Here is a 14,038-nt window from a genome sequence, read left to right on the forward strand (position 1 = left end):
GCTGTGATTATAAGGTAATAAGAGGAAGCAGTCATATTAGCTAAATTCTGAAAAGTTCATTTACACATTCTGGTTGAGTTTTTATGCTAGACTTGACTTTTTTTTGTAGAGATTCCTGCCATTTAAAATATGAATTCCTCCCTTTTAAGAATTTAATGACAAAAATTTTTGTGTAGTGCACAGGTATCTTCAAGGAGTGAAACAGGCTGAAAAGACATATATTTTGAAAGCTAGTTTGTGCTTTAAAGACCACTCTATGCATTCCGTCGTACCCTGGAAGTTGTATTTGTCGCCATCACAGTGCCTGTTTCATTTTAGCTAAATTCCTCCTTCTACAGCCTTACTTTAATCACTGCTAGGAATTCAGTGACATAAGTACGTGACATTGTGTCATTTGAATACAACTGTGTCTGGCTAAGTTTGGACAGATGCTCAGCATGATTGTGAATAGTTGCATACAGCAATACAGCATACAGCATATTTGCACATAGTTGCACATGTGCAAATAGTTGCAGCATAGTTGCATATGTGACATCAGGCAGTTTTTACCTGAGCTGCTGGTGCATGGTGATACAGCTACTTTGAAGAGACTTGCGATTTTCTGCAGCTGCTGATTTGTGTCGTGTCACAGTGTTTACTGCAGGGTTTGTTTTTCAGCTGTCAGTGCCTTTTGGCAGGTATTGACAGATGCCTTCCTCCTCCTAAGTTGTCAGGCCTGTTCCAGTGGTTAAGGACCTCTTTGCACGTGGCTTGGTCGGGACTACAGTTTATGCATTAGAGACAAGGATTCATAAGTAGCTTTCAGTTTGTGTGTTGAAGCCTGTCAACAATAAATGATATGGTCATAAAGATCAACCAAAAGGTGAAATCAAATCTTGTCTCCTATTGTTTTCTAATAGGAAACAACAGTCTGTGGGAAAGGTGCGCTGATCTACGAATATATGGCTTTACTTTATCTGCTTGGATACATTAGCAGCTGATGCTGCTAATGCTGTAAGGGGAAAAAAACAGTAATCAGTTTTTGACTGTACTTGGTTTAAACTGGCTCTGAGGTACCCTGGAAAATACAGAAGTACATCACTGAATTTATTTGCAAATATAAGAGTTTTCAAGAACAAACCTCACATATTTGTAATGTGAGTAAGCTGTTGGTGGAACTGTAAAGAACAGAGAGTCTTTTGGTTTTATGCATGTAAAATAGAACCTGCAGTGCTGTGTTAAATGCCTTTAGCTTGCGTCTCTTCCTGACTCTTTCTGGCATGTGCATGCATGCACACAAACAAACAAGTGCAGGTGAATATAGTCAATGCAGCACCCAGGCTTTTCTCTTGGGCTTACTGTATATAACTCTGGTGGCCAAAATGCTTTTTTCTTAACTATTAAGAAACAAAAATAAAAAATTAAGTGGTATTGATGTTTTTCATTACATAATTACTTGCAGATACTTATCACTTTCAATAATGAAAATTGAAGAAAATAATTTACAAGTTAATTGAATTGAGGGAATAATGTTTAAAAAGGCTGCATGAGATCCTCAGCTGTGTAGGTTGGTCTGAACGCACTGTTTGGTGCATGAAAATCTGCACTAGGTGAAGATCTGTTACACTTCTTCTCACTACCTATGAAGTTTATAGGGTTTTTTGGGGGAGGATCTGAGGTTCGTGTTACGAAAATTCTGTACCCACTAGGAACCCTGCAAAAGGCTCAGGAAACCTGAGTAGCTTCTTGTGTTGTCCTTTCCCTCCCATTCTGCTGCCCCTAGTTTATCCTATGCTCAGACTCTAACTTACATGCAACACTTCCCATTTGCTTTTGAATCTTGTCTAAATTAGAGCTCATGACCTGGAACAGATAATGTGAATATGTGCATTTGTTCTGGGGGAGGAAATCTGCGCAATCACCAGTAGGTTTAGAATAAAATAATTTTTTTTTTTTTTTTTTTTTTTTTTTCCTTTTGAAGTTTACGAACGATCAGGAATTTGGATTGGGTGATGAATAATTTTAAGTGGAGAAGTATGACCGCTAAAAAGGACTGTAATAATATGTCTGTAGAGCACTTTGAAGATGAAAAACTTTATGTACTGTAAACACTATTACTAGTGTAGCTTAATCTGGAATAATTAGCATGAGCAAAACGTAATTTTATTTAATGTAAAATACAGTAGTTCAGTAAGTCTGATGCACCTGTGTATTTATTTTCACATTGTAACCAAGGAAATTCATCCTCTTTTCTGACATATGTTACAAGGCTTTGAGATTTTGCTTTACATAGAGACTGTGCTAGTCCAGGATAACCTGCCAGAAATGTGAAATCTCTCAGCTAGGAGGTAAAAAGAGATGTGGGTTTGGTTGTTTTGGTTTTTGTTGGTTTTGGTTTTTTTTTCATTTGCTTGTGTTTAAAGACGGTACTGAAGTGTTGTGCAACGTGTCAAATATGGAAGTGTTCAGGGGGCAAGGCAGCCTCCTTGAACTTGTGCTGTGGCTTTGGAGAAGACCTGAGTGAGTTTTGTTACAGAGCTGTGCAGGTGCCAGATTTTGCTGGGAAGCGAACACCTGCCAGGCTGCTCCAGATAACTCAGCAGCTCGGAGGCATTTTCCCAGGCTCCCAGCTGAATGGTCGCTAATAGCCGTGGGAGAGGGCTTCCCACTGCTCTGCACTGCACCACAGCCGCCTCTTGGCAGCCTCCTGGAAGCTCAAGGCAGCTTGGCTGCAGCTCCTTTGGAAAGGAAAGCAAGTGTTGCTGGATAGTTTTACAGTACAGAGTCAGTGTCTGATACTTCCTCTCAGTGTCTTGGGACCATGAAATATAACAAGCAGGGCAAATTACCATTCCCTTAAAAGGCAGCACTCACTGGGGCATGTTACAGCTGAAAGTGAACTGTGGCTTTTCTAGAGTTACTTCTATTCAGTCACATTTGGGGTTCCTTTTTTAAAAATTATTTTTATTTTTTACTTTTTGGTTGGTTGTTTCTTGTTGCTGGAATCTGATCTTTTGGATTTAGAAGAAAAACAAACCTCCAAACTACTTTTTTTCTTTCCTACCTCTGTTGGTATTCTACAGACGGAGCTATATCTACGTTCTATGATGAAGAGGAAATCAAAGATTGGTCCGACTAGGTTTGCTGATCCCCAGATGTGTGAAATTTCTCTGTTACTGGCTGCAAAACAGTCTTTGTAGCTTAGGGTAAAGCTTGAAAGGAATGCTTAAAAAGCTAATGCTGGATTATTTTGTCCTTCCTTCCAGATAACTTGACGAGCAGCTTCTGGTCCTCTCTGTGTATACACTGGCCTTCTTTCCTGGAGCATATTTTACAGCTTGCCCTGAAGCCATGTTAGCATATGCTGGTATATAAATTGTACTGATAGTGGCCAAGTCTGAATTTGAGAGCAGATGCAGACTCATGCTGAGTAAGCGTGTAGAAAGTTTAAAAACTTGCAAGATGCATGAGATTGTCAGACAAGATGTCCTTTTGGCTCTTAGTTTTTAGCTTAATATTTCATGAACCAAAAATGGTTAATTGGATAATATATTTCTCTTGAAGGAAGCAGAAAGAGGTTATTGCAGTTTTTATAGCTCTGCAGTAATCCAGACTGTTTTCATACTGGAAAATTTGTGAACTGTAGTTGACTTTATGGGCAAGATTAGATGTCACATACGAGAGGATTTAAAAATATTTGTTAAACATAGCTGTACGGTAGATTCAAAATAAAGGTATTTTGAATGCAGCGCATCTTAAGTTTTTGTCACTTTTACCAATAAGTACAGCAAATAATTATCTTTACTGGCTTTTTCAATGAAGTCAAATATAAATGGTCATGGGAAGTCATAGAAACTAAAATTCTTTTCTAGTGTTAGTCCCTCTGGGCAGAGATTATTACCTCAGTTGCCAGTTTCCTATCAAGGCTCTACAATACACAAGCAATCAGGCTTGAGGTGACACTGCAAAAATCATGTAGAGCTGTCTGCATCTCTTATTTATATGTTTTACTGGGTTGGAGGTATGCGTTCTCCAGAGAACAGTAACTGAAGAATCGAGGGCCTTGGAGAGTAATTTCATATTTTGTTCACACCATTTGTCAATCAAATCTGATTAAATACTTCTCAGAGAATACCAGAACAGCATGAGAAATCATCAGATGTGCATGTCACCTGATTCTTAAAAGAATGTCAGGAATGCTGTACCATGCTTTTCTCTGTGAAAAGCAGAAGATTCACACGTTTTCATTTCTGTTCCTTCCCAAGAAAAATACCTTAGGAGTGTCCCTGACACACAGAGGTGATAAGGCTCTCATTCTCTTTTAGGAAATTCATTGTGAAGTTGTGCTTTTATGCATGCAACTTTTTTGGCATTACAGAGATCACAGTGGAAATGCTATCGTCATGCTAATAACTTACTAATATGAAAGGCAAATTCCTTGCTTTGGCTAGCCCTACCGACAGTGTTAAAGAGCTGTGGATGCCAAACTGGAAATAGCTAAAAGTAATTTTCTTTAATTGAGTTCATAAATATACAGTTAATAAAGATGATGGATTACATCCAAATTTTTCTGTAGCACTCATCATTTTCAAGAGATGGTTTAACTTGTCACATCTTGACTTGATCTTTAAAGAGAAGTCAGAATTTAGGTATCTTCCCGAGGGGAAGGAAAAAAGATGGCTGATAAATTTCAAGGGTTTGATTGTGATGAATAACTGTAGTTCTTAACAGGACATGATGTTGAGCAGTTCATGGAGAGCTCATGGAGAGTTCTCTCTTCATGAAGAGCTCAAGAGGTCTGAAGCAGAGGCAGGAGAGTTGTAGAGTCTGTAGGAAAGGACGTGCATTTTTCCTGGTTATGTTTAGGAATAAGGCGTGCCTTGGCACTTGCTCAGAAGAGATTAGGATGGGAGCATACGGGCTTTCCTGACTTCCTTTTAAACAGTTGGAGAGAAGAACAACAGTAGCACTTGACTTTTGAACTCTTCTATGATAACTGCACCAAGGGTACCTGACTGTCTACAAACACACCAACAAAATAAGCATCACAAAACTCACCAGAGCTAGAGGAAATGTCATTAGCTGTCTTGCTAATTCTTGCAAAATTTTACTGAGGTGTGTAGAATCACTATAGAGGAAGGAATTGCAAATTCTAACTTTCAATTTCAAGGGGAGTTTCGTTGCTAAATACTTTCATAAATTAAGTCACAACTCATTTACTCAGTGTCATTTGTGAATTAAAGTAGAACAAAAATAAAATCTGATTTTCTTAGCTGTTGTCTAATTATCTCTTTGCTGCAATACAATCCTGTCTGTAGTTTTCTCGTGCTCCTGATGCACAAGGACTTTTATTATTCTCAGAATCAGAAACTGAGGATGTGTGTATGCTACAGGTATCTGCTGTGGCAGCCGGACTAACTGTGTTTACTTGTAGATATGGAGGAGTCTCTTTTGTGTGTGGTTTTCTTTTTTTTTTATTAAACAACCTTTTTCTATCAGCTTTTGTATATGTCATCTTTCTCTGGAAAGCAGTGGAATGAAGTTAAGTAAATGATATCAGTAGTTTTCTGGTAGAATACATATGAAAACCATGTAGTACCTAGGACTGCAGCCCTTTGGACTAGTGACTCAACACTAGACTACGAAGTGGGTGACATCTGTGATTAATTAATTGACTTAAATTTATTTCTGTGGTTGTAATCAGAACTTGAAGGTTAGTAAAATGCTTGGATTTTTTCATTCCAAACGCTACTTTTTTGAAGACTTCAATATGAATGGTTTCTTTTTTTTTTTCCTCTACAGTTATATTTTCTCTCAGCCAATCCTATCTTTGTAGACACACTGTACTTGGAGACCACAATGCTCAAGATACATTTACACTTATTATCTTTTTGTTTTATGTTGCAGCCAACAATTTTCACATTACTGCCTACTTTATGAAGAGATGGGTTAATCTCCGTTGTGCTCTAGGGAAACATTATCGTGGTAAGGAATCGGTTTCAAATAGTGTTACTTAGAATTATGCATTTCTGTGAGTAAAAATAAAAGGGAACTGATAGTTGTTAGCTACTTAAGATTTGTTTTAAAGCTAGAATTTGTTTACTCTAGAATATGTTGTCTAAAAAAAATGAGAAATATTTCTTAAGGTGTGATTATTATTCTTTTTAAACTTAATTTTAAATTTTTGTAGATCTTGCCTTGGGTTTATCAGCTAAGTCACACCAAGTTCTGTATGAATGATGAGACTCAGCATTTTACTGAGTCTCTACAGGGTGAATCAACGAGAGGTTGCAGTATGAATCACTTCATTATTGCTTGAGTGTCTTGTGACATCAACTGTATAGTACAAGTGTATGCAAGAAAAAGCTTTAATTCAACTCAGTGCTATAAAATCTTTATAAAGGTGATATAATTGGACTAGGTTCTTTTTTCGTGTTTTCTCAAGCCAAGATGCTCAGTAAGGAAGTGATATCAATCCTGTCCTGCCAACAGCAATAAAGAGAAACTGTAATGATCACTGCCCATTGTGCTTAGCTTTTCATATTTTTCTTTACATGTGAAACAAATCCAGCCCCTTAAAACATTGACTATTTGAATGGATATTTTAAAGATTTTTTTTTTTTTCAAATTGAAATTCATTATATTCATGAGTGTTTAAATTTTTCTTCAAATACCAACCTTTTTTTATTCTAACTCTATATTGGTGGAAGAGACTGGAGTGTTGATTTTAAATGTTTCATTGAACTTCTGCCTGCCTCCTGGAAGAACTGTATCTGCAGTACTGTCTCAGCATTGTTTTCTCTGTATTAAATCCCGACCTTTTTCAAGGTCAGTGAATACCTACTGTCATTTTGTTAGCCAGAAAGTGCGATTGTTATAAAGTATAACAATAAAAATTACTAACTGGAATAAACTTGCTGTACCAGCGCTGCCAAAAAGCAAGACTTTGATTCTGCAGTCAACATTTTCCTTCTACGTGAGTTCCTATCAAGACAGGAGCTTCATTTTGCTGAGTTTCACTACTAATAAATAGCAGAACACATATCCTCAAAAAATATTAAATCCTGATGTTTCTTTTCTGTGAGAATACACCTAGTATTCAGCAAACAGACAAGGAGCCTAACAGAAAAAGAATCCTGCATACTGCGATTGGTTTCTCAGTATCTAAAGTGAACTTACCTAAGAGATGATTCTTGGAGCCCCACATAACAAATTTAGCCTCTGTGAAAGTTGCCTTGCTTTTCTTTGCAGCCCTTTGGAAGTAACCTGTGGACTGCTCACAGTTTGAAAGCCATTGTACAAGGCCTTTGGGGGTGGCGTTCAGCTCTTAAGAGTACAACCTGAAAAACAATAGTCTGGTGATAAGGCACAGCCACAGCATGAATATTTCCTTGCAAACAGTTTTGCTAACAGTTGCTACTTCTGAAAGGCTCATCATATTCATTACCCAGTTATAGTAGCTTAACTAGCTGTTGTGCCAATAAAGATGTGTCTGAATTCTCTCTATAATTTTTCAAACAGTGACAAGTAGAAGGTAATCTGTTTTAACATCCCTATCTTTCATAGTGATGACTTGAGCAAAGTCACTGCTGGTGAGGCCTTGGAGGGTTTTGTCAGGTACTAGTGGTGGTGATAAAGAAGCACGACCTTCTAGAGAGCCATTTGCACATATGGAGGATCCGTGCTGACAAATTGTTTACATTCAGCCAGTATCCTATTTATTATGTAAAACCCTTCAATTTTCAGTCCTCTTTAAACAGAGATTTAGTTGTGTTCGCAACAAACTATGTAAACTTGAGTAAAATACATGATTCAATAACAGTTTACTGATTTATTTATTTACTTTAAGTTACTGCAATCAGAGTTGGAAACACTTGTCCATAGGCTGAATTATTATATCAAGTCCTGTTGGAATATGTTGTGCTATATTGTGCTGTGTTACAGACATGATTAACAACTTTTGTATGAAAAGACTAATCATCAGAATAGCACAGAATAAGTGGTTAAGTGTCATTTCTGTAGGTTCTGTCTGGTATATTTGTCCAGAGGTATGTGTGGGCTTATTTGCTGCTGTGAATGTCTTCTTGGGAACTAAACTTACTCTGACATGCCAATTTATTTTTTTTTTAATGATTTTAAAACAAAAATGAACTGCATGCATGTTTTCAGTATGTGTTTTTTTAATATGTGTCTTCCTTTCAATTATTTCTGCATAGAGCTACGTATGTTTCCAGACAAATTTGTTGTTTGTATCAGTAAACTTGAATTTAATCCAAGCGCTTGGACATGTGAAAGCGGTGCACTGGTATGTACAAAGCTGTGCTGTAATTTTTCTGGTTTGTTTGATAGTGGTAAGATGAATGTATACATATAGCTGTAATTATCTGTGTATTTGTGAACGTCATCTTGTGATCAAAATGTCACATTAACAGTTGTACAAAACATTCGGGAACAGATCCTTAAGTGATTGTTTGAAGCAGACAAGAATTTTTGGAATTTTTGGAAGCTCAGCATTTTTGGAGGAACATAAGGCTTAGAATTTTGTCATTTATCCTTGAAACACTTTATTTTCCTTGAGGATAATGGAGCAGATTCTAATGTCAGTGGCTTTTTTGTATGTTTTCTTAGCACTTGTTCTGCAAGACAACTCAAATGAGTCAGTGCTAGGCCCTGTTGGGGGAAAAAAAGTCCCCAAGCATTTATGGGCGGTGGTGTGTAGTTAAATACCATAAACAATTCTGCTTAAATATTTCATCTTGAGGGCTTTATAAGGGTCAAAGGCTCATGAATTTCATGCTGCAGTTAACTGCCAGTTGTCTCAGGAGTGTTCACAGTGGCCCAGGTGGCCTGCGGTACAGCACACGGTCTGCTCTGTGCTTGCAGTAAGAGTCAGCATTACGTGCTGATCTCTATGAATGTGACAGTCGTTTGTCTTGGATATATTAAAATATATTCAACATCTTATAAAAAAATCTAAACATTGTACTTAGTACTTTCTTATATCAAGCAGGTTTGTATTTACTGTACCTAATGCAGTTTTTATTATCTTGATTCTTCAACTGGTAAATATCCTTAAATGTCAAAGCAGTAAGGAAATCCTTTTCTGAGGAAGACATAAGTCTAACTGCTTTACAAGTATTTTGCTATTTTGAAAATTATTATTTTCTCAGCATTGCCTTGAAAAACTATTTAGATGCTTTTAATAGAAAATCCTGCCTTTGCATTTTGACTGAGAATAGTTATTTCTTAAGAATCTCTTGTGCAATATCCAATTTCCGCCTTTGTTATTTGTATTTAGCTTTAATGATAAATTTTCTTCTTAGTTTCTTTCTGTGAGTCTGTGTAGTAAGAAGGCAAATGAAAAATAGAATTATATGGTCTTTAGTTTGACTATTTAGAAATTTGATCTGATATATGGAAAGTCCTAGTCATTTTAAAAGGGTCTTTAAAGGTTTGTGTTTAAAAACCAAACAAAAACAGCAGCAAAAAAATCCCACATCAAATAATCTCAGTGGGATCATACTGAAATCAATACTAAAGCCTTGGGAGTTTGCTTTACATACAGATGCAGTACGCGCACGTAGTACAGGTGGGCATGATAGTGTGTTGGTAGAAGAGAACAAAATAAAGCTATCCTTAAGTCATCTTCCCTGATTTGAAAACTAACAAGAAGTGAGTAGACCCGCAGCAAATGTTCTGCAGTACTTTCTTAACTCTTGTCACACTAACCTAAGGGGCTTCCTGTGGACTGTTTTATTGGTCCATCATTTCTACAGCATGTTAATGCTGCATTTTTCATACAGTACAGTTCAGTACTTTCCCAAATTGAGTGGGTGTATGATTGCAACTGAGGGGTAATTTCAGTTTTTTTTTTTTGTCACTGAAGAAATAAAGACTGAGGATCTGCACTTTGTGTACTTTTCACATGCAGTTTAGCACTGACTGTGCCCGAACTTTTAACTAGATTACAGAAGACCACCCAGAAGACCTTTCTGTTGATAGACTCCAGTGTATTCTGTCATGGGCTAAAAATGAGGCATATGTTTTGTTTTCCTCTATATGTTGTTTAGGTTTGAATCATTCATTTCATAATATTGTATTTAAGTTCATTTTTGTGTTTAATCAGCTCACACCCTTCGTTTGAGGGTCTATCCGTGTTTTATAAAAATAGTTGACTCTGTGTTAGTGGAGATTTTGTCACATTTCAGTGTTGCTAATGTCATTACCGTTAATTTAGTTGAGACTTAACAATTTTTATTTTTGTTTTATACCTGCTGTTATGTAGTTTTATGGTTTTCGGGCAAGCATTCGTTCCTGAGCTATTTTGTCTCTCCTGGCAGAGACAGTGACTAAACCAAGTTTCAAGAGATGTAGCCAGATAAAGGATATTCTTATGTCCCTACACCTTAGGAAAGATCATAATTATATTGCTTCTGAGATATTCACAAGCACAAATTGCATGCACAAAATACTCAGAGAAGTGATTTAAAATCTTGTGATGCATCCTGTAAGACCAAGGAAAAGGTGGCTTAGGCAGACTCTGTAAAATTAGATTTAAGTTTAATTAAAGATTTCAGAGCGCTTCTAAGGAGTAGATCTGAAATAAAATAGAAGATCAACTGATACTGAATTTTCTCTATTCTAAAATCTGTTTAGAAATGGGTGTTGTCATATCTATGAAACAGGCTGCAGGCAGTAATTATCATTTTTGAAGAAATTTCTTTTTAAAGAAGCATTACAGCAAATTATTGAAAACAATTCAGCAAATTGGAAGGCTCAAGGAGAAGATGGAAAAATAGCCTGGCTTATTAGTGCTAAGTACAAATACAAAGTCGTTGATTCCTGTTTTGCAAAACTGTGTTTGTAATCTTGAATAGTTCTGTCTCGGAAAAGAAGACCGCTTTGGGAATATGGCAAAAAAGAAAACCCAGGCAAATGAAAGAGCTCTAGAGAGATCAGTCATCTCTGCAAAGATTACGACATTTTTGGGGCTGATTATTATGTAGAGAGCTAAAATGGAAAATTGGAAATGGGTTATCTGAAGAAACAATGTAATGGAAATGGGTGGAAGGTTTATTGAAGGCTTGGGACCATTTGAAAATGTGCTAACAATGGAGTATTCGTTGATAACTACATCAGCTTTATACTGGAATCTATGAGAGGAAGTGATTGTAGGGAAAACATAAAGGAGGTTAAGCGAATGACGAGACTGATGTGGAAATTTGAAATTACCATTCATATGACATCAGAAAAGAAAGTGGAGAGCAGGGGCTCCTGCTTTGATTAAAAAGATCTCCAGGTTACCACTAAGCTTTGTTAAGTTGCAGAGAAAATTATAGAATATTGCTCTTAAAAAAAAAAACCAAGCAAAAAAATAAAAATAAAGCAAAGCATACATAGGTGGAATAGGAGAAGAAAAGTCCTAAAGATATGCCCTGTGCCTTTTAGATCTCCAAGAATGAAAGAAGTAACATTTCATCATCTTCATACATGTCTCATTTTATAAATTGTTGTGACATACTTTATGTACATTGCAGAATTCTCTTTATTAAAACATGTTATAAGAGAGCAAGTGATATAATTTGCTTGGATTTTGATTATGCTGGTAAGAGGCTTCTGATTCTCCCATGAAAACATGTACACTTAGCTTTGATTAACAGAGAGCTTGATATTAGTGTGTGCTGCTGCAGCGTTGTGCTTGTTACAAAGCAGAATGAAAAGGAAAACCTTTTTGGTTTTTTTTTTTTCAGGCAGGAATAATTTGTAACCGTTACTAGAGGATTTTGTGTGAATTTAGTTATCTTAAGAACTTTAAGGTGTTATCAAGTAGAGCAGGGAAGAAGGAAAAGTTGTGGAATACAGTTGTACATTTCACAGTCTATAAACTATTATATCACAGTTGAACTGCTGGAGTTTCTACTGAAAAGACAGTCCATATTCCCTCTAGTTCCAGCTATGTATTGCTTTCCTTTCTGGTTACAATGGATCAGCCAAGTGATTCCGCAGCCAAGAATGAATTAGTTCATTGAACTGATCTAGAAGAAAATTATTTACTTGTGAAGTTTCTTTTTTTCCTTCTGCTAAATTGGAGGATTAGTTTTCCATCATCTCAGTGTACTTAACCAACTCAGACTGTACTCTAGAGTTGCTGACTGTGACACAAAAAGTGTAACAGGAGCATGCAGCCAGGACTCGGAAGAAGACGACAGGATAGCAGCTGATAATTACCCTCATTTAGAGGTAACATCCAAAATGCATGCTAATAGTGCCTTTTTAATACTTGCTTGGCTTTCAGATTCATTATCAACTTTTAAATTTCATACAATCTATTTTTCATTTGTTTTCAAATATGCAAATTTTTATTTGGTCAGTTTTGGAGACATAGCTAAAGGAAAACAATGTTAAGCTGTAGTTCAGCAATTTCTTTAAGAGGGTTCGCTGCTGGGGAAACTGCAGACAACAGATCCTGTCCATACACTGCACGTGGTTGAACAGCTGAAGAATTTTCTGTTTTCTCTTCGAGTTTCCATTTCTGATGCTTCAAGATTTTGTCTTTTTATTTATTTATTTTTTATTTTTCCCTCTCACCTTTCATGCTTAACTCAGTCTGACGAAAGACTGAACCATGCGGTGCCTCCTGCCTTCCCTTCTCTGATCTGTGCATTCTTGTCCTTGACATCTGTCAGCATTGGCATGTGGGGAGCTGGTTCAGTTCACTGGTTCCTGTGAAAACAAGGATTTTTTGGTTTTCTTTTTTGCTGTTGTTGTTTGCATGGTTAGCTTTCAGCTGGATGACTTCAGTGGCCGTGTTCTCACTGTGTGGCTGCATAAATACTCACACTGATGCAGAGGCTTTTGGCAGTACTCTGTTTGATAAGGGTGAGGTTTTCCTTTTAATGTCAGTGTAGCTTTAAAGAGTGCTGTGGTACTATTGTTTTTGACTTGGTCATAAAGAAGAAAGCTACAGCAGTTTTAAAATATTCACTTTTGTCACAGATGTCTGCCTTTTCTCCTTGAAAATCACCACTTCTAGGTAACAGTTTGCCAAAAGGCCTGTGTGCTTGCACCTCATCTTGTAATTCAGCCTTGCGGATTCGTACAAACTGAAATTCATTGAGCTTTCAGCTAATGCACCAAATGAGTGGGAGCAGCTGGGGTGTGTGCTCCCTTCTGCCAACCCTGATGTGGGGGCAGAAAGCTCTGCAAAAGGGGAGGGGAGGATACCTGAGAGTGGTAATATGGGAGATTGCTGCAGCGTGATTTGTTAGAACTTGTCTTAGTTTCTTCTTATAGCTTGCAAACAGTCTGATTCATTTTCTGCATGGCAAAGAATGTCATAGCTGTCTGCCGTTTGTTATAATAATGTTCCAGAGAGGTGGACAAATGATGAAATGAAATCTGACACAGTTATTTCAATTAATCAAGACTAGGAAAGGCTGTGGAGGTTTTCAGAAAAGCGTCACAATGGTTGGTGTGAGAGTGTTAGGACTGTAAATGAAAATACATTGATAAAGGTGAAGTCTTTCTGCTGAGAAGAGCAATTACAGTATTTGTGCATATTGCTGAGTGAATAAAGTAAAATCTCTGGAAAAGCCAAAAGTATGCTCCAAGAAACCAACTGAAAAATCTTAACTCAGTAGTATTATTTATTGGTAAATGAGACCAGGTATGGATGTATATATGGAATGAAATAAAAAGTAATGTCTGAATTGTCTTAATGCCAGTAAGCAAGTTGAGCATATCTTCATTAAAACATTATGTACTTCTCATAGTGCAAAATGTAGATGAAGAGTAGTGGTAGTATGTACAGCCCTGTAACTGCAACATAAATTCTTAAGCATGTAAAAGTATTTCAAGATGAAGCAATCTTCAAAAAGGAGGGACAAATTGAGTAATCTTTTACTGATTTTAGTAGTTGCTTCTTACGTGAGTAGTCCATTTGGTTTAAACGCAACTACTTAGCAGCATTCACAAGATCTCATTTGTCAAAGCCTCGTGGTTATTTAAGATGTTGTCATCTGTCATCATCCTTCACCTTCCTCATTTTGCTCTCCCCTCT

The 14,038-nt window shown here is 36.8% G+C and overlaps 1 protein-coding gene across 5 annotated transcripts in view; it reads left to right on the top strand.

The window, feature by feature from the left end:
* The window catches only part of LOC122164964 (SLX4 interacting protein), a 110,806-nt gene that overhangs the window by 48,527 nt on the left and 48,241 nt on the right, over positions 1–14,038 (top strand). For all 5 annotated transcript variants that reach the window (XR_006170351.1, XR_006170358.1, XR_006170357.1 and 2 more), the window contains exons 6-7: positions 5,887–5,964; positions 8,196–8,284. Coding sequence is in view for 1 of the 5 variants with exons in the window: in XM_042827487.1 (XP_042683421.1) it covers positions 5,887–5,964; positions 8,196–8,284 (167 nt within the window). In the remaining 4 variants the exon portion in view is untranslated. The remainder of the gene's footprint in view (positions 1–5,886; positions 5,965–8,195; positions 8,285–14,038) is intronic.

The sequence above is a fragment of the Centrocercus urophasianus genome, unplaced genomic scaffold (genome assembly GCF_019232065.1).
Source record: "Centrocercus urophasianus isolate 14NV4802_14NV808 unplaced genomic scaffold, USGS_Curo_1.0 seq_10, whole genome shotgun sequence".
Lineage (NCBI taxonomy): Eukaryota > Metazoa > Chordata > Aves > Galliformes > Phasianidae > Centrocercus > Centrocercus urophasianus.